The 27,313-nt window shown below is 38.5% G+C and overlaps 1 protein-coding gene across 11 annotated transcripts in view; it reads left to right on the top strand.

The window, feature by feature from the left end:
- ULK4 (unc-51 like kinase 4) overlaps positions 1–27,313 on the top strand; it is a 523,422-nt gene that overhangs the window by 148,543 nt on the left and 347,566 nt on the right. For all 11 annotated transcript variants that reach the window (XR_009565989.1, XR_009565987.1, XR_009565986.1 and 8 more), the window contains 5 exons: positions 554–687; positions 2,087–2,208; positions 2,357–2,413; positions 13,394–13,445; positions 13,548–13,642. Coding sequence is in view for 1 of the 11 variants with exons in the window: in XM_030846182.2 (XP_030702042.2) it covers positions 554–687; positions 2,087–2,208; positions 2,357–2,413; positions 13,394–13,445; positions 13,548–13,642 (460 nt within the window). In the remaining 10 variants the exon portion in view is untranslated. The remainder of the gene's footprint in view (positions 1–553; positions 688–2,086; positions 2,209–2,356; positions 2,414–13,393; positions 13,446–13,547; positions 13,643–27,313) is intronic.

Here is a 27,313-nt window from a genome sequence, read left to right as displayed (position 1 = left end):
AACCAGTGGACAAAAGGGCACGTGAAATCCAGATGTTCAAATAGTGTCTGCTATCTATATCACCCAGTGCTGAAATGAAACTTTTTCTTTGGATTTATATACACCATTTAATGAAAGAACTGGAATTTATGTGACTTGCCTGGGGTTCAGAGCAAGTTTAAGACTGATGACCAACACAAGTGCAGACAACTTGTGGTTCTACGTTGAATCTTCAGAACACCAAAGCCCTCTTCTCTCCAGTCGCTTTTGTTTGCCTTTCATCTGTCATCTGAAGAATGTGGTTTCCTTTCATGGGCCGGAGGCAAATGAAGTCAGGGCATTGTTTTGTAATACATTGGCAGAGAGATTCAAAGTTGCCTTATTTTCTCTCTGCATAAATGTTTCGATTTTTCGAAGGCAAAAATAGACTGTGCTTGACAAGTTGCTCCAAATCTAAATGTCAACAAGATGGGGACTGTGCCCCCTGGAAACACTTGCCTTGGTGGCATGTTCAGGCAGGTGCTATCAACTGTTTTATCATGAGAGGTAATCTTTTGCATTTTGCTGTGTGTAGACTGGTGATGTACATCGAGAGAGACAGCAGAAAGACCACTCCAGGCAAGGAACAGCAAAGCGGCAATGAGTACCTGTCCAAATGCCTGGACCTGCTCACCTGTCACATCGTGCAGGAACTGCCACGAATCCTGGGTAAATTGGAGTCTCGTCCTCAGGCCCCTTGCTGCTTACCTTTCTGCGACTTGGCATTTAGGCATCCCTTCTTTTTTTGTTCTTGCCGGTTTTTTTTTTTCAGGCGAGTGCAATGACGCTTTGTCTTGAATGTGTAGTTTCAAAATTTGAATGTGCCTTATCTGTTTTCATAATTATTTTGTATCAGTGACATGAATGAGGCAATGAGCAGGCTAACGGTTACATTGAGTGTCATCTAGCAGTTTTGGAAAATAGAAGGAAAGCGTTTTAATTGGTTAAAATTGGACTTAGGCTATCATTTTAGGTAACTTTTCTCAAGATTTCTCTCTGCATAATTCTGAAGAAAAGCTTTTTCCTTCAGGTTATAGCCACAAATTTATTTTTTGTTAAAAAAAATTTTAAATGCATAGGCATTCACATTTAATATTAGAGAATTTTGATATTAAAGTTCAACGTTTGAAATTTTCTTTGGTCTGAATAAAAGATGAAAGTAATAATGGTTTGCAAAGGGTGTTTATTACAGCTAGCAAAATTGGTTATTCCACTGTTATTTACAGACATGAAAATAATCTAAGGAATGCGTACGCGTACGTTTAGTTTAAATCTCATTCCATGCTTTTCCAGCAGATGTAGCTATAAACCAGAAATGTTTAAAATGTTAAATTTGACCCAACCCATTACGGTAAAAGATATTTAGATGCAGAAATTCAGAATATTAAGTCAAAGTAATGAAAATATCTTCATGGCAGATTTGACAGTAACTTTTTGCTCCTTACTAATACTGTGGGAGATTTTTGCCTGTTAATGACTGAAAATAGAGCATTTCAAAATTTATTTGGATTGTAACCTTTTTAAAATCTGCAAACCAGAGGCCATGAGCTGGTCAATTGATAGTTGAGTTTCTTATTACCTGACTCATCCTATCTTAGGAGATGAGGGATTCAGGTATCCAACAAACAAGTTTTATTTATTATTGGACTTGCCATCCAATGAGAAGTATTAGGAATTGATATCTTATAACTACCATCCTGTTCTATTATTAAAAAATTCTGATCTATAATCTGTTCACTTGTAATTTTTTAATAACTTTTTTCTGTTTACAAAAGTAATGAGTGCTCATGGTTGAAATTTGGCAAGTGCAAAAAAAAAAGAAAAAAATCATTTCTATTTTAAATTTCTAGGTGAGAGATCAATTTTATATCCATCCTGACCCCAGAGGCCACAACTTTCTGTTGTAATGTCAAGAGTTGTGAATAAAACAATGCAGCTCCTACCCACTTCTTTTATTTGGAGATTAATTGCCTCACTCAGCAATCCCATTAGTGTTCAACCCACAACCAGTGGTCCCTACGTATCTGTGGTCTCTAACCTCACGTGTGCTCTGGGGTGTGCTTCGCAGGTGACATTCTGAACGCCTTGGCTAACGTTTCCGGTCGTAAACACCCATCCACAGTTCAAGCGAAGCAGCTGAAGATGTGTCTCCCCCTCATGCCTATAGTGCTTCACCTCGTAACGTCTCAGGTATCATCCTGTTTGGAAAAAATGTATATAAATGTGACTCCCTTCTTTGTAAACTGGAGCTGAGAAACATCAACTCAGACAAAACATTTTCATTTTTCTTTTGTACATGGCTTTCGGGATTTAATCTGTGGAAACTTTCGTCACACAGGTATTTCGACCTCAAGTTGTAACGGAAGAGTTCCTTTTCAGTTACGGAACTATTCTTGTGAGTAATGCTGAATTCTTCACGTTCCTAATAAAAATGTGGCTGTCTACTGTTTGTGGGATTTGGTGTCAGAATGAGGTAATTTTAAAGTCTTAGTGGTATTTATTTGTCTCTAGGGAAGTGACCTTTTTGTATTTTTATCTGTTGACTGTAAGAAAATTTGACATTTGGAGGAAAAATACATTCTCTCCTGATAATGCACTTTGTTCAGAGACAGACCCAAGTAGCGTAAATAAGTCCATAGAAAACATTTTCATAGATTTTGATATTAAACATCATGAAAAAATTTAAAATAATAAATTAAAAATTTTAATATATTTATATTTAAAGTGTGCACTTTGATACACTTTGGTATGTGCACCCCTACGTTTATAGCACCACTGTTTACAACAACCAGGACATAGAAATAACCTAAATGTCCGTGGACAGAAGAATGGATAAAGAAGATGTGATACATATATACAATGGAGTGTTACTCAGCCATAAAAAAGAATGAAATAATGCCATTTGCAGCAACAGGGATGGACCTAGAGAGATTATCATATTAAGCAAAGTCAGTCAGACAGACAAATATCATATGATATTGCATATATGTGGAATCTAAAAAAAATGATACAAATGAACTTATTTACAAAACAGAAACAGAATCACAGACATAGAAAACAAATTTATAGTTACCAAAGGGGAAGGGAGGGATAAATCAGGAGTTTGGGATTAACATATACACAGTAATATTTAGAAAATAGATAACCAGAAAGGGCCTACTGTATAGCACAGGGAACTGTATTCAGTATCTTATAATAACCTATAATGGAAAAGAATCTGAAAGAGAACAGATTTATACATATATAAAAAATGGAATTCTGGGAATATAGCATCGTCATTTACTTTGGCTAGCGTTGTTGAGTTTTGTGCAGTATCTCTTTTTGTGATGGTATTTCTCTAACTTGAGCTCAATTTTTTTTTTTTTTTGAGCTCAATTTAATCTTGCCTTTAATGTTGAAGAGATGAGTAACAATGAAAAACAAATCATCATATTATCTTTCACTTTGATTTTTGCTCACAAAAAATAGCCTCTTTGTTCAAGTTGTGGCTCGTGAATTATGTTATCTTTTTCCCTTGCCTGGAATAGTTACAGTATGTACTATTGATAAAATGGGGAGCTGTACAAAGGGTCACACAGCATCTTCGGTCTTACTTTGATATTAATAATAAACAGTGAACGGAGATTTTCAAAATGCCATGTCATATAGGTATCTAGTTAAAATGAAGTAAACATCTCAATTTTATTGCTTGTTTGGAATAAAAAAAAAAATGATTGCCACCCACAAGAGAGAATATAGTTTTCTAGAAGAGTCATCATACGGTGAAGTATGATGTTTTGAAGTATGAATGTTGAGAAGAGAGGTCACTGATTTTTGTAAGCAGTGTGTTTAGTCAGCACAGTATAGGTCCTTTTGTACTCATTTTCAAAGTGTTACCATCCTTGAGTCCTGAATTCTACAAAGCACATAATTTTCCTAGTACATTCATGAATTTGAAAATTATTAGAATTTTGTCTGCCACCTCCTTTAATTTGCTTTTTAATCGTTTTAAAGGACAATGTGGGCATCATTTTTAACAGAACTATAATTCTATATTTGTAACTCCACTGCACTAACATATTGATGCCTGAAAAGAGTAATTTTGCCCTTGTAGCCCACCTTGGAATATTTTGGCACAGTGATCGTTTGGGACAGATATAATTGTGTTCATTCTCTTATTTTTTCTCATGTGTAGTACTTTTCTGGGCCTACATTAACTGAGTACAGTTTAGGTTTTCAAGGAACTACCAATATAAAAGTCCTCCAATATAAAAGTCTTTGTGGACTTTAGGGAGACCTCATCTGCTCCATGTAACTCATCGGCTTCCACTGAGAAAGGGCCTCCTAATCTTCTTCTCCCAGGGGTGGGTGTACCCTTTGAAGGTTGGGGGTGTTCTGTAGGGCTCTGTGTGGGTTTTCTTAACAAAAGCACTTTCAGGGCATAGAAAACAACTTGCCTAGTTCAAAGGTAATTGTGATAACTGAAAATTCTTTAGCAGTCTTTCCCCTGATAATGTCGCTCAAGTACTGGGAGTTCATACACATAATGAAAAAGGTCTTTTGGCTCTCTTTGGACCATTTTCCTGGTTTGAGTCATGGCCAGTCCCGGAAATCTTTTGTTGTTTTTCTTAACTCATCTGTTATTTGGCCTTAGCTGTGTGTTCATCTTTCTTTACTCGGTGTTGATGGCACTGATGAGACACTAGTCCAGGGAGAATAGTATTGGCTAAAATCAAGGACCTGGATTTAGTTACCCACCCAGCTCTAGTGTACGTTATGATGAACCGTTGAGAGTTAGATGTTGCTTCTGTGAGTTGATTCACAGTCTACTCAGAAGATGCCACAAATACTGTTGAAGTCACAGTGCCCCTCTGGTGCCGGAGGCATAGACAACTCCCCGGCAGCCTACAGCCCCTTAGAAGTTCATGGTGTTCATTTGCACAGTAAAGCCTCTTGAGTTTTCTGCTTTAAAAGAATTACTTTACATTTTGCATAGGCAAGGCTTTCCTGAAGTTGTTTGAGAGGTTTTGGGTTTGTTTTTTCTGGGGGGGTGGTGGTGGGAAGGTTGCACAATTATAAATGTTTGTAGGCCAGTGTGCAGAATGGCTTTGTGGAACTGGCCAGAGCACAGTGCTTCTCCCGTCCTGGTGGCCTGAGGGACCAGACCATTCATGTGTATACACTTAGCATGGTGTTGTGAAAGCCCTGCTGTTCTACCTGGAGGTAAATGATTAGTTTTAGTGTTTCTCAAAATGTGTCTGGTTGAGTAGCTACTGTATTATGGCAGGCCTGTTGTCCTTTTATATTTAAAAAATACACCTTACTTTGAGGTATCCAAGCTTGGTCCACCTTTAGTAGCTGTATACTTGACTTCTGCTGAAGGAGCTCTCCAGGAACTGCTGGCCTGCCTCAGGTGGTATGATCTCCCCTCATTAGAAGGCTCCTGACGGCACAGGCCGGAGGGGGCATTGGAATTGTGTTTCCCATTGGCTTCCGTTTTCCTACTGGCACCAGGCATGGTTTGCCTGTTAACCTATAGACATCTTTTATCTTTTTGGTAGAAAAATTCAGGGTACTTCTTAGATGGAGGCATGAGTAGAGGAATTAACTTTTTGTAAACACTTCTTCTTCCCCAAGTAAAATGAAGTTTTGGTCTCCTTATGTTTTAAAGAGGCAAGTGTTTGGAAGCAATTTAACAGGGCACTTTTAAACCATTATTAAGCTTTCAAAGGGTCCAGGCCAAAGAGAACTACATAGCTGATAATTTCTATTTTCACTTCTTATTGGCAGAAGCAATGTGCCATTGTATCTGCCTCCCTCTCCAGTTTAAAAAAAAAAAAAAAAAGTACCTAGGGATACTTTTAGCAGGGAAGCATCTAGGGAAGTGCTATGAGGAAGTTCTGTGGTTAATTTCACTGTAGTTCTTTTGAGCCTCCGTTGAATTGGGCTGAGAAACAGGAAGTAATGACAGGAAGGAAATCTGTTTGAGAACTCATGATGTGTATTATCCTTATGTTCACTGTGTTTCTTGTGTCCTTCTGAAAGTGCTCTTGATTAATGAGCTGAGGAAGAGGACTTTGTTCTTAAGTTCTGGCCTCATCAGTTTATAAAAGTACAGTGGTTGTGTGGTGGTTATAGTTTTCTACAAAAAGACATCAAAATTCAGATTTTCAAATGAAAGATGATAAAATTATTGTGATTTTTCACATAAGAATATAATTACAATCTCTGTCATTGATAAATCTTCACTCATCCTGGGCATTGGGATGATTATTAAAAGACATACTTCTGCCCTCTGCAGATTTTTATTTATTTTATTTTATTGTTTTGGCTGCACTGTGCAGGTTGCGGGATCTTAGTTCACTGACCAGGGATTGAACCCGTGCCCCCTGCAGTGGAAGCTCTGAGTCCTAACCACTGGACTGCCAGGGAATTCCCTGCAGATTTTTATTTTAAGTGAATGTTGTTTTGTTGATAGATTGTGACTTCACTTGTAGCAGATAAAGCAGAGAGAGTGTACTCCTGTATTTTTTTAAAAATATACTATATAATTATTTTTTTAAACATCTTTATTGGAGTATAATTGCTATACAATGGTGTGTTCGTTTCTGCTGACTATATACTTACTCATTGCCACACGAATGTTCTTGTTGTAAGGTTTTTTCCTTTTCTCTTTTCTTTTCTTTCTTTCTTTCTTTCTTACTTTTTTTAATACAGACCCCGAATTGATATACCCACCTTGCTTTGAGAGCTTATTCTCAGCTTCTCTGAAGTACTGGATAGTAATGCAGGGCACTGGTCTGCCCTGGAGACACAGCTTTCCCTTTTTCTCTCTAGATAGGGCCATTTTTTTGCCCCACAGTAAGTGCCCATCCTATTTGTTCCCCTGCTAAACTCCCAGCTTTGAAGCTCACGCCCTTAGAAGATGCCCCATGTACTGTGGTCATCTACAGATTTTTCTGGGTCATTGCTTCTCGCTCAGAGTCTTTTAGCACTGGGCTCACTGTCATTCTTAGAGAATCGGGTATCCCTAGGGAGGATCCTTCCAACATCTCAGCCTCTCAGCTCCTCAACCACCTCTCTCCCCATGAGCTTGTCTTTCCCTCCCTCAGTTCCCTCCACCCATGGCCTTATATTCAGCGTCACTGCTCTCTGGCTCCCACACCTAATTTTCAGCTCTCTAGCCCTGCTCCCCATCTCCAACAGCCTTTTAATTCCTCTGAGACTTAAATTGGCCTTTTACCACTTTGCACTCACCATCCTGCCCTCCCTGGGCCCAGTGACTTTTCTCTTTACTCCCCTTAGAGTCCCTGGTTCAACCCCTATCCCTGCCACACACACCCGTAATCCCTCTCCTGTCTCTTCCTCCGTTGTCCTCCTCTGGCAAACCCAAGTCCTCGTTCAGTTTAATTCTCTACCTACCCCACCCCTGCTTTGAGTGACTAAGTATGGCTAGAGGAAAACACGACGAAAATAGCTGGTCTCACTTTAAATTCATGACTGCTCATCTCAAACAAGCCCTCTCTGCAGACTGGGACATCTAGTTCCTTTTCCTAATTTATACACCTTCACGCTCACCTAGATGACTCTTCATACGTTCCCTCCTCTCCTTGAATCTGCAATGCCTCCTGCCCTGTCCTCACTCTCACCTGATTAATTCCTATTACACTGAGAATGAAAAAGAAGGAATAGATCCAAAGAGATTTAAATTGGTAAATCAATGAAACATTCAGTAGGGATTTTTTTTTTAAAATTAAACTGGGGAAGTATAAGGAAGAAAATAAATTGAAAGAACCCTATAGTTTCACCATCTAGAAAACCCTTGTCGCTGTTAAAACAGAAAAAAAATGAATGCATGTGCATAGCTAGAAAATTCCAACAGTGCAGAAAAGCAGAAAATGAATAGTGAAAGCGTACCTCCTGGGCCAGTAGTCCTCCCCAAAGGGAGCCTCTGCGAGTGGTTCCTGTGATTTCTTCCTCGAAAATTTTTGTTCACATCTATGTTTGTATATTATCTATATATTCTTTAAAAAATTATATAGAAAGATCATACTATAAATACTGTTCTCCCTCTTCTTTCTTTACTTAAGTAAGCTATTGACATTTAAGTAGATTTATTGAAGTCAAAAGACATCTTTTTATGAACTCTTTTCAACATCAAATCCATATTTATTCAGCCAAAGTTATGTGCCCATGTTGAAATTTTATGAAATTATTTCAGCCAAATTATTATGAAAAGCTTACAGTGCCTCTTTTTATTATTTATTATGTTATTTCGTTGTTAGTCTTTTTTGTTTTAGTTATAGACTGAAAAAGAGAATTCAAGCATTTATAAGATATATGCTTATTAAAGAAAATGTAGAAAATTATAGTGATATTGGAAGAAAAATATCACCTATAACTATCAGTCGTTAACAACCATTGTTAACATATTGTTGTTTACTTAGTGTTTTCATGTATATGCATTTGTGTGTAGAAATCTACGTATGTATATATAAGATATGTATATGACTTATACCAATACATGTGGTTGAAACTATGTTGAGTATATATAGATTTGTATTCTTTTTTCCATTTAACATTGTATCATAACTATTTTCCCGTATCTTAAATTTTTTTTTCACATTTTTTTTTTTTGCGGTACGTGGGCCTCTCACTGTTGTGGCCTCTCCCGTTGCGGAGCACAGGCTCCGGACGCACAGGCTCAGCGGCCATGGCTCACGGGCCCAGCTGCTCTGCGGCATGTGGGATCTTCCCGGACCGGGGCACGAACCCGTGTCCCCTGCATTGGCAGGCGGACTCTCAACCACCGCGCCACCAGGGAAGCCCTTTTTTCACATTTTAATGGCTACATACTGTCCCATCTGTATGAAGTGTATACAGTTTGATATCATTTCAGTTAAGTTTAAAAATACTGAAACAAAAATAGTATTTAGAGACATATGTATATGTGGTAAAACTATTAAGAAATGCTGAGGAAATGATAAATTCATGGCAGTGGTTATCTCTGGAGGAATGACAGGCAGGTGGGATGTGGGAAGCTCATGCAAAGAATTGGGAATATCTTAGTTCTTAACTCGAATGGTAGGTTTAAGAGTCTTTATTCTTTATAACATAAAATCTATCTATATATCTTCTTTTGTGTATGTTATATATAGTCTTGTTTTTTGAATTTTTGAATTTTATTTTTTTATACAGCAGTTTCTTGTTAGTCATCCATTTTATACACATCAGTGTATACATATCAATCCTAATCTCCCAATTCATCACCCCACCCCCCCACCCCCCACTGCTTTCCCCCCTTGGTGTCCATACGTTTGTTCTCTACATCTGTGTCTCAATTTCTGCCCTGCAAACCGGTTCATCTGTACTATTTTTCTAGGTTCCACATACGTGCGTTAATATATGATGTTTGTTTTTCTCTTTCTGACTTACTTCACTCTGTATGATAGTCTCTAGATCCATCGACGTCTCAACAAATAACCCAATTTCGTTCCTTTTTGTGGCTGAGTAATATTCCATTGTATATATGTACCACATCTTCTTTATCCATTCGTCTGTCGATGGGCATTTAGGTTGCTTCCATGACCTGGCTATTGTAAATAGTGCTGCAGTGAACATTGGGGTGCGTGTGTCTTTTTGAATTATGGTTTTCTCTGGGTATATGCCCAGTAGTGGGATTGCTGGATCACATGGTAATTCTATTTTTAGTTTTTTAAGGAACCTCCATGCTGTTCTCCATAGTGGCTGTATCAATTTACATTCCAACCAGCAGTACAAGAGGGTTCTCTTTTCTCCACACCCTCTCCAGCATTTGTTGTTTGTAGATTTTCTGATGATGCCCATTCTCACTGGTGTGAGGTGATACCTCATTGTAGTGTTGATTTGCATTTCTCTAATCATTAGTGATGTTGAGCAGCTTTTCATGTGCTTCTTGGCCTTCTGTATGTCTTCTTTGGAGAAATGTCTATTTAGGTCTTCTGCACATTTTTGGATTGGGTTGTTTGTTTCTTTAATATTGAGCTGCATGAGCTGTTTATATATTTTGGAGATTACTCTCGATTTTGTCTTTTATAGCTGTTATCAGTTGCCTTATGTATTGAGGTGCTCCTATGTTGGGTGCATATATATTTATAATTGTTATATCTTCTTCTTGGATTGATCCCTTGATCATTATGTAGTGTCCTTCCTTGTCTCTTGTAACATTCTTTATTTTAAAGTCTATTTTATCTGATATGAGCATTGCTACTCCAGCTTTCTTTTGATTTCCATTTGCATGGAATACCTTTTTCCATCCCCTCACTCTCAGTCTGTATGTGTCCCTAGGTCTGAAGAAGGTTTCTTTTAGCCAGCATATACATGGGTCTTGATTTTTTTATCCATTCAGTGAGTCTGTGTCTTTTGGTTGGAACATTTAATCCATTGACGTTTAAGGTAATTATTGATATGTATGTTCCTATGACCATTTTCTTAATTGTTTGGGGTTTGTTTTTGTTTTGTGGTACGCGGGCCTCTCACTGTTGTGGCCTCTCCCGTTGCGGAGCACAGGTTCTGGACGCGCAGGCTCAGCGGCCATGGCTCACGGGCCTAGCTGCTTCACGGCATGTGGAATCTTCCCGGACCAGGTCACGAACCCGTGTCCCCTGCATCGGCAGGCGGACTCTCAACCACTAAGCCACCAGAGAAGCCCTGGGGTTTGTGTTCGTAGGTCCTTTTCTTCTCTTGTGTTTCCCACTTAGAGAAGTTCCTTTAGCACTTGTTGTAGAGCTGGTTTGGTGTTTCTTAATTCTCTTAGCTTTTGCTTGTCTGTAAAGCTTTTGATTTCTCCATCAAATCTGAATAAGATCCTTGCTGGGTGGAGTTATCTTGGTTGTAGTTTCTTCCCTTTCATCACTTTAAGTATATCATGCCACTCCCTTCTGGCTTGTAGAGTTTCTGCTGAGAAATCAGCTGTTAACCTTATGGGAGTTCCCTTGTATGTTATTTGTCATTTTTCCCTTGCTGCTTTCAATAATTTTTCTTTGTCTTTAATTTTTGCCAGTTTGATTACTATGTGTCTTGGCGTGTTTCTCCTTGGGTTTATCCTGTATGGGACTTTGTGCGCTCCCTGGACCTGGGTGGCTATTTCCTTTCCCATGTTAGGGAAGTTTTCGACTATAATCTCTTCAAGTATTTCCTCGGGTCCTTTCTCTCTCTCTTCTCCTTCTGGGACCCCTATGATGCGAATGTTGTTGCGTTTAATGTTGTCCCAGAGGTCTCTTAGGCTGTCTTCACTTCTTTTCATTCTTTTTTCTTTATTCTGTTCCACAGCAGTGAATTCCACCATTCTGTCTTCCAGGTCACTTATCCATTCTTCTGCCTCAGTTATTCTGCTACTGATTCCTTCTAGTGTAGTTTTCATTTCAGGTATTGTATTGTTCATCTCTGTTTGTTTGTTCTTTAATTCTTCTAGGTCTTTGTTAAACATTTCTTGCATCTTGTCGATTTTTGCCTCCATTCTTTTTCCGAGGTCCTGGATCATCTTCACTATCTTTATTCTGAATTCTTTTTCTGGAAGGTTGCCTATCTCCACTTCATTTAGTTGTTTTTCTGGAGTTTTATCTCGTTCCTTCATCTGGTACATAGCCCTCTGCCTTTTCATCCTGTCTGTCTTTCTGTGAATGTGGTTTTCGTTCCACAGGCTGCAGGATTGTAGTTCTTCTTGTTTCTGCTGTCTGCCCTCTGGTGGATGAGGCTATCTCTAGCTCATTTTTTAAAGGAAACAAACTGATATATTTCCTGATTGTGTGTTTCATAATAAACTGGTAGGAACACTTTAGTGATTGTGATGAATTATTGGAGAGTCAGCATGAACTAGCTTGAGAGTTGAAAACTCCTGGGGGCTCAGTCTAAGGTAGGGGACACTTTGTGGGTTTTACCTCCAGAAGCTCTACCTAGTTCTCACATTAAAGATTGGGAAAAAATCTCATGTTCTTGACAGTCCAGTGATTAAGACTCTGCGCTTCCAATACAGGCGCTGCAGGTTCGATCCCTGGTCTGGGAACTAAGATCCCACATGCTACTAGTGTTGGAGGGTCTCCTGCAGAAGTAGGGGGGTGGCTGTGGTTTACCATGGGGACAAAGACACTCTATAGTCTTTTATATGTACCAAAAATTTTAAGAAAATCATTGGATTATAATGAGATCTATTGATATTTTCCGCTCCAGGCTAATTGCTGACATAATTAGTTTTTATTCCAAGGCTATCTTATATTTTATTTGCTATTTGTTATCATATCTAAAATATGATATATGTATTATTTTGTGAGCTGGGGCAGGCACTCAGCTGCAGTGTCTCCGTGCATCACCAGCACAGGTGCTCCGCCTGTTATTAGCCGGGGCAGTGATGGTTTCATTCACATCATGTTCACAGAGCACCCCTTCTGTTCGGAGCACTCACTTGGGGTCTGGGAGGTTCACCCCAGGTTGTTCACAGCTGAGCTGCTCAGGCCTGCCTCTGAAACATTGTTGGGGGTCATCCCACAGGGAGGCATGGGCATGGTGTGTGGGGCACAGTTAAGGGAGTTGGGATTGGGGTACAAAGTATGTAGGAGGGTCTCAGAACAGTGGTGAATTTTGAAGACAGGCCTTTAACTGCTGCATCTTGATGCAGTACTGATGCTCAGGGTAGCTAAAGCTTGACCTCCCTTTGAGATGACTGTTGCTCCTGATTCAGTGCCATCCTCACTAATGTCCCAATGTACTGCGTGAGTAAGTGTGGCACGTTGGAAATGGTTTAGGTGTCAACTGGATTATCCTCACTTTACCAGGTTGACCTTTCTGTGCTTATATTGCTATTGATTTTATTTTAACATTTCATCTCACTGGTAGTGATTTGTATATTTAAAAATGATTATAGTTTATAGTGTATATATACTATTCATATGATCATGTTTCAAAGCTATGATTATAGTGTTCATAATATGTATATAGTACTTAATGCCTTCCATGAGTTATTTCATTAAGAATGATAGAGAGAGTTTTGGGCAAAATGTTACTGTTTTTTAAGGACTGTCTTATAAATATTATTTATTTGCAGTTACCATTCATGTGTAGTTTAGAATTATCCAAGTTTTAAAAAAAATTTCTAATGACTTTTGTGCATTAACTCCATCAAGAGACTTTCTAAAAATATTATCTTTCCGCTTCTGGGTAAAGAAATTAATGCCTACTTATCGCATGAAATTTAGAAACTGTAGAAAAATATAATGCGAAGATAAAAATCACTTGATCCCTACTGCCTGGAGTTCATCATGGTGAACATCTATAGGATCATATATTCAGTTTTTTCTGTGCATGATTCTTATATCAGAGCTATTTTAAAATCTCTATTTATTAACGTTTTTATTTTTTACAGAGTCATATTAAATCAGTAGACTCAGGAGAAACTAACATAGATGGAGCTGTAGGTGAGTAGACCATGGGACATTTTACATCTGTACTTGAGGTATTCTGATATTATGATTTTGGACATATAAATAAACATCTATAATAATTAACTGTATTTCTAGGACTGATGGCATCAGAAGAATTTATCAAGATCACCCTGTCGACTTTTGAAGCAGTGATACAGTATCCTGTTTTATTGAAAGACTATTGCTCTACGGTCAGTTCTGGCAACTTTGGAGAAAGATACTTCTTTGTTTACTTGGTAATTCCGTATATAAAGAGACTAGTTGACATGTGCTTGGTTCGTATATGTTCCTCACGTGAAATAACCATTGAGAAAAGTTGCCCCTTGACAGGATGAACATAAGAAATCCCTTCCTTCCTTGTTGACTTGTTTCTGGTGGTTCTTTGCTCATTATTCCCTTTCCCTTCTGGTCCACACCTTACCCCCAGTGTGCTCCTTCTTACTCCTTGCCTGATTATTGGTTGTAACCAACAGCGAAGACTCTTAGCACAGAGTTTCTCAACCTTGGACTGTGGGCATTTGGCGATGGGCAGTTCCTTGCTTTGGGGCATGTCCTGGGCATTGTAGATGTTTAACAGCATCCCTGGCCTATACATAGTACATGAGGGTAGCACCCAGTCCAGCCCCCCTCGGCTGCAACAACCGAAAGGGTCTCTACACATTGCCAGATGTCTTCTGGGCAGCGAAATTGCCCCCATTTGAGAACCTATGCCTTAGGGTGATCCTTAGGTGAGCTGAGCGATGACTTTAGAGGAGGGAGGAAAGTTTTGTGACTACGTTCTCATCAGCAGAAAGCCCTCAAGAAAAGGAGCCAGGTAAGACGAGGACCACAGCAATCATTTTCGTATTCTCTCTCCTGGTTCTAGGGGTTGACTTAGGTCAGCAAGGCAGTTCTCAGTCAGGGTCTTTCAGGAGGTTCCAGTCAGTGGTGCCTGGGGCTGGAATCATCTGAAGGTCACTCCCTCACATGTCTGCCTCCAGCTGGGACTCTGCAGGCATCTCTCTCCATCTCTGTGGGTGTCTCCAGCAGGGAGACTTCAGGGTGGCCCGACTTCTTACATGGCAGCTTAGGACTTTAATGATACATTCTCAAGAGAGAGGGGATAATTATTTTTTGAGGGTAGGAAATGTCTACCAGCCCTTTATGGTTGTTTTCTTTTCAATATATTTTATTATAAAATATAAAGTACAGAAAAGTGTATTAACGTGTGTGTAGTTTGATGACTAGTTGTAAAGCAAGTGCTCAAGAAATCACCACCCAGTTAAAAAAGAAAAACAAAACAGAATGTTACCATTCTGAGCCCCGAAGTCCCCTCAATCACAAATCCTTTCCTCCCTGGAGAGGGGACCACTGTCCTGACTTTCATAGTAATCATGCCTGTGTGTTCCTTTGTGGGCCTGTGCCTGCATTCTTAAACAATGTAGGCTGGTTTTGCCTGCTTTTGCTGTTTGTTTCAATACGGTATGTATTCATTTGTGACTTGTTTTTTTTGCTCAATGTTTGTAACATCCATGTTGCTAAGTATCTTTGTGCTTTTATTCTTCATGAGTGTATAGTGTCCCATTGTAGAAACCTGAGTATATGAAATATCACAGTTTACTTATTTATCCTTGATAGACATTAGGCTATGTCTAGTATTTGGCATTTACAAACAATACTGCTATAGATATTCTTGTTTATGTATTTTGCTCCACATAAGCATGCATTATTTCTGGGGTACATACATAGGAACGGAATTAGTGGTTATAGGAAATATGCAAACTCAGTTTGTCTAGAAAGTGACATTGTGTTTTCCAGAGAGGGGGTGCCAGTTTACTTTCACAGCAGCACTGCAGGACCTCATGTCCTCGTTCTTCCCAATTCTTGTTATTTCAGCCTTTTAAATGAATGGGTGTATAGTGATGTTTCACCATAGTTTTAAATTGTATAGTCAAGACTACTTATGAGGCTGAGTGGTTTTTCAACTGTTTACTGGCCCTTTGGGAATAATCTTTTATGACATGCTTGTCCACGTCTTTCTAAGATTTTGGTTTTCTTGGGTAGTTTTTCAAATTTATTGGCATAAAGAAGTTCATAGTATTTTCTTGCCAATTTTTCTTAGTGTTTGTGTAATCTAATAATATATCCTTTAAAAATATTTGCTATTTACTGTTATTCCTTCTTTTTCTTCTCTTGAACAATCTAACTAGAGGTTTCTTAGTTTTACTGACTTTATCAAAGAGCCAGCCAGTGTTCGGTTTTGCTAATCTCCTACATACTATATGTTTCTTTTCTCTTTTATTAGTTTCTGTTCTGTTTGCTTAATTTTGTTCTAATTTTGTTAATTTCTGTTCTGTTGGCTTCCTTTCTCCTTTCTTTGGATTTATTCTGCATTCTTTTCCTAACTTTTTGAGATAAATAGTTGATTTTTAAAAATATTTCTTCCTTTCTAACATATGCATTGAAGATTGTGTCTCCCTCCTAAATACTGCTTTAGCTGCATTCCACAAATGTTGGTATGTAGCATTTTTGGTATATTTCAGTTAAAATATTTGCTTTCATTCATGGGTTATTAAGATAAATAAATTTTCAAACATACGGGCACTTTTTAGTTTTTTTTAATAATTGATTTCTGACTTAATTGCATTGAAGTTAGAGCAATACTCTAATTTCAGTCTATTGAAATTTATTAAGGCTTGCTTCATAGTCCAGTACAAAACTTTTTGGTAGATGTTCTGTATGTGTTTGGAAAGAATAGGTATTTTGCAATTCTTAGGTGCAGTATTCAGTTATATGTCTGTTAGGTTAAATTTATTAGCTATCTTGTTCAAATCTTTTCTATCTTTTTAAATTTTTGTCTGTTTGTCCTAGAAGTTACTAAGAGAAGTGTTTCTAAATCTCCTTTAAGGCTACTATGAATTTGTTTATTCTTGTGTAGTTCTGTAGTTTTTGTTTTATATGTTTTGAAGCCATATTATTAGGTGCATGCAAATTTAAAATTATTGTGCCATTTTATGAAATTGACCTTTTTCTCATTGTAAAGTGACCTTTATTTTCTAGTAATGTTTTTGTCTTAAGATCTGTTTCATCCCAGCTTAATATAATCATACCTGCTTGCTTCCTGATACATCTTCTCTCATTCTTTTCCTTTCAACATCTCTCTGTCCTTATGTTTAGATCTGTGTCAAGTAAATATCATATAGTACTTAAAAAAATCTAATTTGACTTTTCCCTGGAACATGTACTCCATTTACATTTACTGTAATTGTTAGTATATTTAGATTCATTCCACCATCTTCTTTCAAGCTTTGTCGTACATATTTTCTCTTTTCCTACTTCTACTTTCTTATCTTTCTTTTCTGTTGGCTAACTTTTTTCTGCATTTTTTTTTCTCTATGTAAGGTTGGTAGCAAAAGCTGAACTTAAAAAGAAATGATCTTTTCTTTAAGTAAAATACAGGCCATAGCCTACTCAACTCCATTTAGTCCTCTCATGATATATATGTAACTTTTACCTGATACATATATATATTTTTTGATATTTTAAAGTCTGTCTTGTTTCTCTCTCTTTTTAACTCCCTTTTGTTATGAAATGATAAAAGAATACTCATTATTACTACTATAATATGTTCATTTGCCTTTGCCCCCATATTTACTACTTTTCTTGCTTTTCTTTCTTTCTTACTTCTCAGTCCTTCCATCTGGGTTCACTTATTTCTGACTGACATTCATCCTTCACAGTTTTCCTTAGCTTTGGGTGAACTGGTGGCAAACTCTGTCTGATAAAGTCATTGTTTCTTTTTGTTTTTCCCCAAATATTTATTTATTTTATTTGGCTGCGTCGGGTCTTAGTTGCGGCATACGGGACCTTTTAGTTGCAGCATGCAGGACCTAGTTCCCTGACCCTGGATTGAAACCCAGGCCCCCTATATTGGGAGCACGGAGTCTTAACCACTGGACCACCAGGGAAGTCCCAAAGTCATTGTTTCTTGAGGTAGATTTTTTTTTTTCTGAGTGTTGAATTCTAGGTTGGCAGTTAACTTTTGTTGTTGTTTAGTACTGTGAAGATACTATTTCATTATCTTATGTTCTCGGTTGTTGCTATTGAGAAGTTCACTGATAATCGGTTTTTCCTGTGAAGATAATGTGTCTCTCTGTTCCTTGTTTCCTCCTAAGACTTTTTCTGGGGTGGAGGGGGGAGGGCCTTTGGTTTCTATAGACTCACTGTGTCATGACTAAATATGAACTTCTTTTTGTATATTCTGCTGAGGATTCTGTGTACTTTTTGAATCTGTGGATTGTCCCTTTTTCTTGAACGTTGCAAAATTCTCAACCCTCATCTCTGCTTATCTTCTCTCTCCCCTGCTCCGTCTCCTTTTAGCAGCTCAGATCCCGTGTATATTAAACTTTCTCACTGTATTTTCTATACTTCTTACTGTCTTTCTGTATATTTCACCCTTTCTCTCTCAGTTATATTGTGGTTAATTTTGCTCTGTTTCTGTCTTCTGTGTTCAGTCTGGTGCCAAATACATCCACAATGTTTTAAATTTTGGTTGTTTTTCACGTGTAGAAGTTATGTTGTCACTAGAAATTCTGCTTGTCTGTTTTATTCAATCTACTGTATTGCTTTTTATAATTTCCTCTTCCTTATAGTTATTTCCCAGTTTGTGCTTTGTTTATTCACATTTGTTAGATGTAGTTATTTTACAGTGTCTCATAATTTCAGTGTCAGAAGACTGTGATGTGGTGTCTGTTATATCTTGCTCATACCCACTTCGTCTTGTTTTCTTGCACACCTTGTTAACGTTTACTGCGTGTTGGTCATGGGACTTGAAATCTGTTTGTGGGCATTTCCTCAAGCCTAGTGTGGATGTTCCCTCCTCCAAGAGGCTTCCTGTTTGTTGGGGCCCTGCCAGCCAGGGCTACCTCAGACCACGGTCATTTGTACCCAGTGTGAAAATTCCTGAGACCGTAGGTCTGAGAGCATAACTTCTCAGGGCAGCCTTCTCAGCAGTTCCCAGGAGTGTGAATTTATGTGGAGGGGTTGGTGACTAGATCTGGTTTTCCTAACTCTGAGGGTATCATCCCCACACCTGCCCCAAAGTGCCCAGCTCCGTGTAGAAGACTCCCAAAACTCCACACGCTGGGCAGACGTGAGCTCAGACCCCTGTCTCTCTGGTCCCACTGGCCTCCATCGGAGCCTTGTGTTTGTGGTATTGGTAAATGCCTCCAGAGCGCTGTCAGTTCCATGCTCATATGTTCTACTCAACTCTCTAGTTAAGGCTTTCATTCAGAAATTGGTAGGAAGGCTCCCCCACTGCCTTTTCAGGTCTTAAATATTTTAAGGTTTTGTTTGTTGATATTTTATCTGGCAATTTTTCATTGTGAATTTTCAGTGAGAGAATTAATCCAAATAACCATACTCACTATTGCCAGAAAGCCTGTTTGTTATGGTCACTTTCTTAGCAATGATTTCTCAGTCTTCCATTGAGATACTACTTGCTTGAGTGTTGCTTATTAATTCTTTTCCTTAATGAGCAGTAACCCCATGGATAATTTGTTAAGATCCAGTATTTACAAATGTCTATACTTATATTTAATGAGACATTTAATTAGTTTACTTTCTAATCATGAAGTGCTACCATAATAATCATTGCAAGGACAGCCTGTGTTACTATAGGAAAGCTATCACTGTAACTCATGGACTTCCTAAAAAATATTTTTTTAATGCTGTAACTCATGGGAAATCCTCTAATTACCTCTTGTTGAGCATGACTGGAACACGTGAAATTGAAGATCCAGCACCGCAAAGGGTATCACATTGTTGGAAATGTTAGCACAAACTGTATTCAAGGGTACTGGTCAGTACTTTGTTATATGGAAGTGGTTACATGCACTTAATTCTTGCCGAGCACAGATAGTTAACTCACATTCTTTCCCATAGTTGAGATCATTTAGTGCCTCATAGTTGGAAATTATCAGTGTGGCTTGCAGAGCAGTTAGAAATACCATAATGATTTGGTTTGTACAGAGAATTTGTTCCCATTCATGGTGGTTTCAAAAAAATGTTATTAATAGCAAAGGGGAAAATAAAGATGATTCTTTATTAGAAATTTCTAACAGTAATATACATAAATTGCCTAAAATATAATCTGTTTAAACTTTAAAAACCATAAAAGCTTAAGCCATGGCTTTAAGCTAAGCCATCCATAATACCTTCTTTAATGAAAAGCCTGTCCTTTTGTAAGTTTTTAAACTGAAGGCTGGAGGCGAATAAACATTGAGTAGTTTAACTTGAATGAAACTAAAGTTTTGAGTTAGTACCAAGAGTTGGTAAGGATGTAGAGCAAATGGAACTCTCAGAAACTTCTAGTGGGAATGTAAGTTGGTACAATTCCTTTGGAAACCTGTTTGGTAGTAGCTACTGAAAGTAAACATAAATACATTATGACTCAGCAATTTCACCTATAAATATACATTCAATAGAAATGCAAGCGTATGTTCGTTCACCCATATACACATAGAGGATGCTCATAGTCCCAAATGGAAAACTATCCAAATGCCAATCAACAATCTAATGGGTAAGTAAACTATGATTTGGTCATGCAATAGAATACTATGCAGCAAGGAAAATGAACGATCTGTAGTTACACTTAAGAACATGGATAAATCTCACAAAGTTAATCTGTGACAAAGATAACAAATACGAAATAACATGATCGATTTGCATTAAGTTTAAAAACAGAGAAAACTAATCAGTTACAAGTCAGGTTAGTGGATACCCTTGGGGCAATTAAGGGTTTGCAAGGGGGCTTTGTCCAAAATGTCCTGGAAGTGCCTTTTTTTTTTTTTTAATCTGGGTGCTGGTAATATGAGTGTGTTCATATTGTGAAAGTTAACTAAGATATATACTTAGGATTAGTACATCTTTGTGTTATATTAAAAAGTTTACATAGATATGGAAAATTTTTTCTAATAAAATGTTTAGAGCTTAATGTAAGCCTATTTTTTTAAGCCTATTTTTTAAATGAAGTTAACTGATATGAATTAGCATATCTATGTATCATTGACATGGACTTGTATTCTGTATTAGTTTCCTGTAGCTGCTATAACAAATTACCACAAATTTAGTGGCTTAAAAAAACACAGATTTATTATTTTAGAATTCTGTAGGTCAGAAGTACAGAATGGGTCTTTGGGGCTACAAGCAAGATGTCAGCCTACCTGTGTTCCTTTTAGAGGATCTAAGGAGAAAATCTGGTTGTTTGTTTGTTTGTTTGTTTGGCTTTTCCAGCTTCTAAGAGCTGCCTGCATTCCTTGGCTGTGACCCCTTCCTCCATCTTTGAAGCTGGCAGTGTAGTACCTTCAAATCTCTCTCTCCCCTCTCTCTCTCTCACCTCTGCTTTTGTTGTCACATCTTCTTCTCTGACTCTGGCCCTCTTGTCAGGGACCTTTGATTTTACATTGGGCCCACCTGTATAATCCAGGATAAACACCTCAAGTTCCTTAACTTAATCACATCTACAAAATCCCTTTTGCTGTGTAAGGTAACAAATGAACAGGTTTCAGGGATAAGGGTGTGGACATCTTTCTGTCTACCATCATTCTGTCTACCACAAATTCCTATTTTTTTCGATGGCTTCATTACTATAATTATTTTGGTGCTCTAATTATATCAGATTTGGCCTTTCAAGTTGGCTCCTCTGTCCTTGTGACATACCCTCTCATTTTTTGAGTGAGTTTTTACTTTGTGTCACAGCAAGGTATTCTTGCCTCAGCTTGTAACTAACCTGACCTGGCTCTAGAATCAGTCATTTCTTTGAGGAGCCCTGGTTCCCTTTCGTGGGAAATGGCTTTAGAGACCACAATCAGGGCGCTAAATGTCTCCTGTCTCCTGGGATGTCTTAGCTTCTAGACGCTTCCAAGAAACAGAGCTAGGAAATATATACATGTAAGTACACGTATGAACACACAGAGGACACACTTGTATGCATACTTACATATACACGTACACACACATAAACATATTTTGAAATCATGAGTTCACACCAGTGTCTTCAAATCCAGTTCATCCCCACATGGTTCTTTCTTGCCTTGCCCCATTCCATATTTTTGTGTCCTTCCTTTGTAAAAATTCTGGCTTCTAGCAACATCAGCACATTTCCTCATTTGCTTAATGTTATAATATGTCTGAAATTGTTGCAGAATTGCTTTACCCAGACCAGTACGAAAACAAACCTCATGAAATCAGGATTTGTTTGCAGGATTTCCTCCTCCCCCCCACCTCCCAGATGTCACCCAAGCAAGGCTGGGGTGTACAGTCAATACTTGGATTAGTGCCCCGTCTTCCCTTTTAGTGTGGTCATATTGAATAATATTCATTTGAAATATAGTTGATTTATTTTCAATTTGCTTTCAATTTTAGGTTTTCTTTTCTTCCCTTCTTATGCTTTTTGATTTGATTTGATTTTTTTATTTTATGTATTTATTTATTTTTGCGGTACGCGGGCCTCTCACTGTTGTGGCCTCTCCTGTTGCGGAGCACAGGCTCCGGACGCACAGGCTCAGCGGCCATGGCTCACGGGCCCTGCCACTCTGTGGCATGCGGGATCTTCCCGGACCGGGGCACAAACCCGTGTCCCCTGCATCGGCAGGTGGACTCTCAACCACCGCGCCACCAGGGAAGCGCATTGATTTTATTTTTTGAATATGTAGAAGGTTAGCATGCTTCCAAAAGTAAAAACTGTAAAAACAGACATATTCAGAGCAGCATCACTCCCTTTCCCTCTCCCCCCCGGGTATATAGCCTGTTCACTTCATCACCATTCCATCATACCCTCCCTACTCTTATAGGTAACCAGTCTCGTTTTCTGGCTTGTTCTTTCAGTGTTTCTTTTTGTAGAGATAACGTTTTCTTATTTCCCCTTTCTTCCTTATACAAGAAGTAACATACTATATTTTCTCTTTTGCACTTTGCTTTTTCATTTAGTATGGATACTGGAAATTATTCCATCTCTTTCTTCATAAGAGCAGTGTAGCACTCCGTCATGTTTGTGTATATCATAGGTTGTTCAACCCCTCTCTGATGTGTGGACATTTGGGTAGTTTCTAATCTTTTCAATCACAAACAAATAACCTTGTGCATGTGCAGTTTCCTTCTGTTGGAGGTGTCTCTTCAGTGCAAATTCCTAGACTGTGGGATCAAAGGGTAAATGCGTATGTAGTTTTGCTAGATACTTCCCGAGTCCCTTCCACATGGGTTTACTATTTTGCTTTCCCACCAGCGGTGATCAGAGGGCCTGTTTCTCCCCAGTCTTGCCAGTAGTGTATTGTCAGACTTTTGAAATTTTGCCAACCTGATGTGGCCTCGGGAATTCCTTAACATCTTTTTAAGCACTTAATATTGTAAAGAAGATTTAAACAGTGTTGTGTCTAGTTTTTATAGTTAGTTGTTCTCCTCAAAGGGGCCTTCTGAATCATCTGCTCTGCCGTTAGCAGTGGTAGAGGTCATGTTCTAGGCACGTTTTTCCTGGACACCTGACAGTACCTTGTGTGGGGTAAGGAGACTTGCAGTTGGTGTGAACATGTTAATTGTTGTGCTGTCAGATGTATCAGATTTTTTTAAGGTCTACTGAAATGAAGGAACTGCTGATTAATTTTCAAAGGTAGAATAGGAATTTTAGTTGAGTGCTTAGAATAGTAAACTTCCATTTTCAAATTATTTACTTCCATCAGTAAATTTTTTTTTAAAGTAAGAAAAAACACCCTCTACAAAAATAAGAGTATAAAGCATACTTTCATTATAAATGATTAAGGGTTAGAAATACACTTTCCATAGGTTATAAGATTGTTGCTTTATTCTTTGTGAAATAAGAAAATTTAAATGTGGGTACGTGGTTACTTACAGTTTAAAGCTGCTGAACTTCAGTATCTCATGTTCAACCTTTCTTAAAATGGAAAAGAAGTTTTTAAAATTATAAACAAATCTTCATCTTGGGCATCAGTGGCTTTACTTAAGAACAAATGAAATATGGTTTAGCGTGAGTGTAATTTACATGTTTCAGTGCATTTGTGATTGTTTAGCTTGAAGGTCTTAGAGCTGTCTTTAGCATCCCTACCTCACAGACATTCATTTCTTCTGAGCCGTATTGTTGAGGACCATTAGTAGTAATTAATGTGCATATACAGACACATGTTTTTTGAATGAGGGACCCAGTTTTTGAGCACAGAAATTAAAAAGTCCCTAGACTTGGGAATCTGCATTTTCAAAAAGAGTTCAGAATGACTCTGTTTTTATGACATGTCGTGAAATGGCCTTTAGCACATATGAATATCTTTATTTAAGAAAGCAATACCACTAGCATTAAATATTAAAATTCCTTGGATTGCTCCATATAGGTGTATTACCTCTGCAACTAAAAAAAGTAATGAATGGTGGAATTTTATGATAGAGAAAAGTCATTAATGCAGGGACATTGCATAGAGTTACAGTGGTATTTATTTAAATGGTGTACATGTTGTTTATAAGTTCTGTGGAAGATTCTAGAAGGGGAAGGCACTGATGAACAAATCATCTAACTCCACAGCAGCAAAAGGGCTCTCAGTCTATTGTCTCAGATGTTCCAGTCTCTTCTTTTTAACAAGGAGACCTAGTACCAGTGAGCAAACCATGCCAGTTCGAAGGGTTAGAAGAGTTTCTCTGTCATAAGCTGTATCAGATTTTTGTCATCCTAGATTCCTCACTGTGACTTGGAAGTGATTTGGTAAAGAGAGTTTTTAGGTTTTTGTCCTTTTTTCTTCTTCATTGTTATCTATTTTATTGCCATTTGGCATTGGGTTGTCATTAAAGCATACCATTTTCCTTGAAGAAACAGTGTGTGGGGGGGGTGAAGCGTAAGGTGGGACGAACTGAGAGAGTGGCATGGACATATATACCCTACCAAATGTAAAATAGCACAGGGAGATCAGCTCGGTGCTTTGTGACCACCTTAGAGGGGTGGGATAGGGAAGGTGGGAGGGAGATGCAAGAGGGAGGGGAAATGGGGATATATGTATACATATAGCTGATACACTTTGTTATACAGCAGAAACTTAACACAACATTGTAAAGCAATTATACTCCAATAAAGATGAAAAAAAAAGATACACGCAAAAAAAAAAGCATATCATTTTCATGTGACTTCTCAAAATGCAGATTGAGGTTCATCATGGGTCAGACCGCACTCCCCAAGTGATATTTTTGAATCACACATTCTGCAACATGATTAATCGATAATCATTCTTCTTATTTTTTTTGAAGATGTTGGGGGTAGGAGTTTATTAATTAATTAATTTATTTTTGCTGTGTTGGGTCTTCGTTTCTGTGCGAGGGCTTTCTCTAGTTGTGGCAAGCGGGGGCTAGTCTTCATCGCGGTACACGGGCCTCTCACTATCGCGGCGTCTCTTGTTGCGGAGCACAGGCTCCAGATGCGCAGGCTCAGTAGTTGTGGCTCACGGGCCTAGTCGCTTCTCAGGATGCGGGATCCTTCTGGACCAGGGCTCGAACCCGTGTCCCCTGCATTAGCATGCAGACTCCCAACCACTGTACCACCAGGGAAGCCCGATAATCATTCTTCGTATTGGTATTGAAACTGCACAACCTCAGGTGAGATTCAAACACAGCCAAAACTCAGACTGGAGCTCAGACCCACTGTCTTTTAATTGAAGTCGCACACCGGGAAGCTCAGGTTCTTTATGTCTCAGTGCAGAAGGAATTCAGTGAGAGGCGAAGTGATAGGTAAGAAGTAGATTTATTGAGAGAGGTACACACTCCACAGACAGAAAGCAGTCCTTCTCAAAAGACGAGAGCAGCCCCAAAATACAGGGTGGTTACTTTTTATGGGCATGGTAATTTCATCGGCTGATCAGTAGGAGGATTATGCCAGCTATTTTGGGGAAGGGGCAGGGATTTCCAGGAATTGGGCCACCGCCCACTTTTGGGCTTTTTATGGGTGGCCTTGGAACTGTCTTGGCACCTGTGGGCGTGTCATTTAATATATGCTAATGAGGGAGGGCTTAAGGTGTGCCCTGATTGCCATGGGGGGACTGGAGTCAAGCTAATGAGAAACAGAGCATCCTATGTGGTTTGGATAGGAGAGCATATTTAGGTTTCTCTGGTTGGTCTTGAGTCAAAGGGACACAGTACAAAAAAGAGTGAGGCTGGCAGTTATCGACCAAGTCCTCACCATTCTGAGTTTATGGCTGCAGCTGTTACAAAGTGGCTTCCATGCTGTTTCCTGCACAGGTTGCGGCAGGAGTTCTTTTGTCATAAATAGTCTGACCACTGTTCATTTGTATATTCAGACTCTTGGAAGCAAACATTAGGAGAAGGTGAAAAGCAGATAAAATACTAGAGTCAGTGAGGTAAAAACTCAAGCATTGGCAATGAACCATGGAAAGTAAATAAGCCCTTGCACATTCCTATAAATCTTGGAGAGGACACTAGATTTCTTAGAGCGTGCAGGGCTAAGGGTTTTCCTTTTAAAGCTCAAAGTTTGGGGTGATGGCAGCTGACAACTAGGATACAAAATCAAATGAGGTTTTTTTTTTTTTTTGAGAAATTAGCATTCTATAGGACAAGCACTTTTTATGTTTCAAAGTTTTTTTTTTTACATCCTATTCATATTAATAGGATAAATTAGTATGAATAGAGGTATAGCAGTGATATAAATATGGACACAGAAAACACTTAAGTATTTTGTTTACTCATATATTCATAATAAGTGCCTTTTGCAAACCACCTGTTTAAATGAAGCACTGAGAATACACTGGGGTGCTAGAATCAGGCCCTGCTCTGAATCGGTTCAGTGTTGGTTGAGAGGAAGGGACCCATATGGAAAGCAAAGATTGGACCGCCGTAGTTGATTGGACTGTGTTGGTGGTACGCATGGGGCATGCCGCGAGCCCTACTCAGTCTAACAGGGTCTGGAGATGATTTTTTAGAGGAGGCAATTCTTGAGCTAAATTTTGAAGGCACGTAGGAATCAACTCCTGATGGGCTCCTGTGGGAGGAGTGGGTGTTATAGGCAGAAAAAAATCATGTATACAAAGGGAGAGGAGTGTGAAACGATTTCATAAGTCATTTTATGGTTTCTCCGAGTATTATTTTGAGAAACCTAGTGTAATTTACTTGAAACTACTTAACCTTTCACAAGAAGTGTGAAATTATATGCATGAGTTAGTTTTTTTTTTTTAACTGAAGTAGAATTGATTTACAATTTTGTGTTAGTTTCTAGTGTATGGCAAAGTGATTCAGATATATATATATATATATACACATACACACATACATACACATATATACTTTTTCAGATCCTTTTATAGTTTATTACAAGATATTGAATATAGTTCCCTGTGCTATATAGTAGGTCCTTGTTGTTTATCTGTTTTATATATAGGAGTTTGTGTATCTGCTGATCCCAAACTCCTAATTTATCCCTCCCCACCCTTTCCCCTTTGGTAACCTTACGTTTGTTTTCTGTGTCTGTGAGTCTGTTTGCGTGAGTTACTTTTAATCTCTGTCCTAGGAGAGGTCAGTTTATATGTGAAGTACACTTTCAGGAATACATCCTCCAGGGGTGATTAGTTAGCATTTGAAAAACTCTGATCAGAAGTTCACACTTGTGAGTTGTCTTTATATTGATGATACTTTTGTGAGAAAGATTTTTTTCTTTGGTGAAATTAGTCCTTTTTGCAAGAGATGTGGATTAGCTAGAAATATTGTACAGGTGGCCCACCCTTGGAAGGGTTCAAGAAACCACTGAGCCCAGCCGAGTGGTGTTCTTGGCATTGGATTCATTTGTTCCTGTGTTTTGTATGCTGGAAGCCTTGGGCAGTCTGCCGAGG

The sequence above is a fragment of the Globicephala melas genome, chromosome 11, assembly GCF_963455315.2.
Source record: "Globicephala melas chromosome 11, mGloMel1.2, whole genome shotgun sequence".
Classification (NCBI taxonomy): domain Eukaryota; kingdom Metazoa; phylum Chordata; class Mammalia; order Artiodactyla; family Delphinidae; genus Globicephala; species Globicephala melas.
The sequence above is the reverse complement of the archived record's forward strand: the minus strand, read 5'-3'. Positions and strand labels throughout refer to the sequence as shown.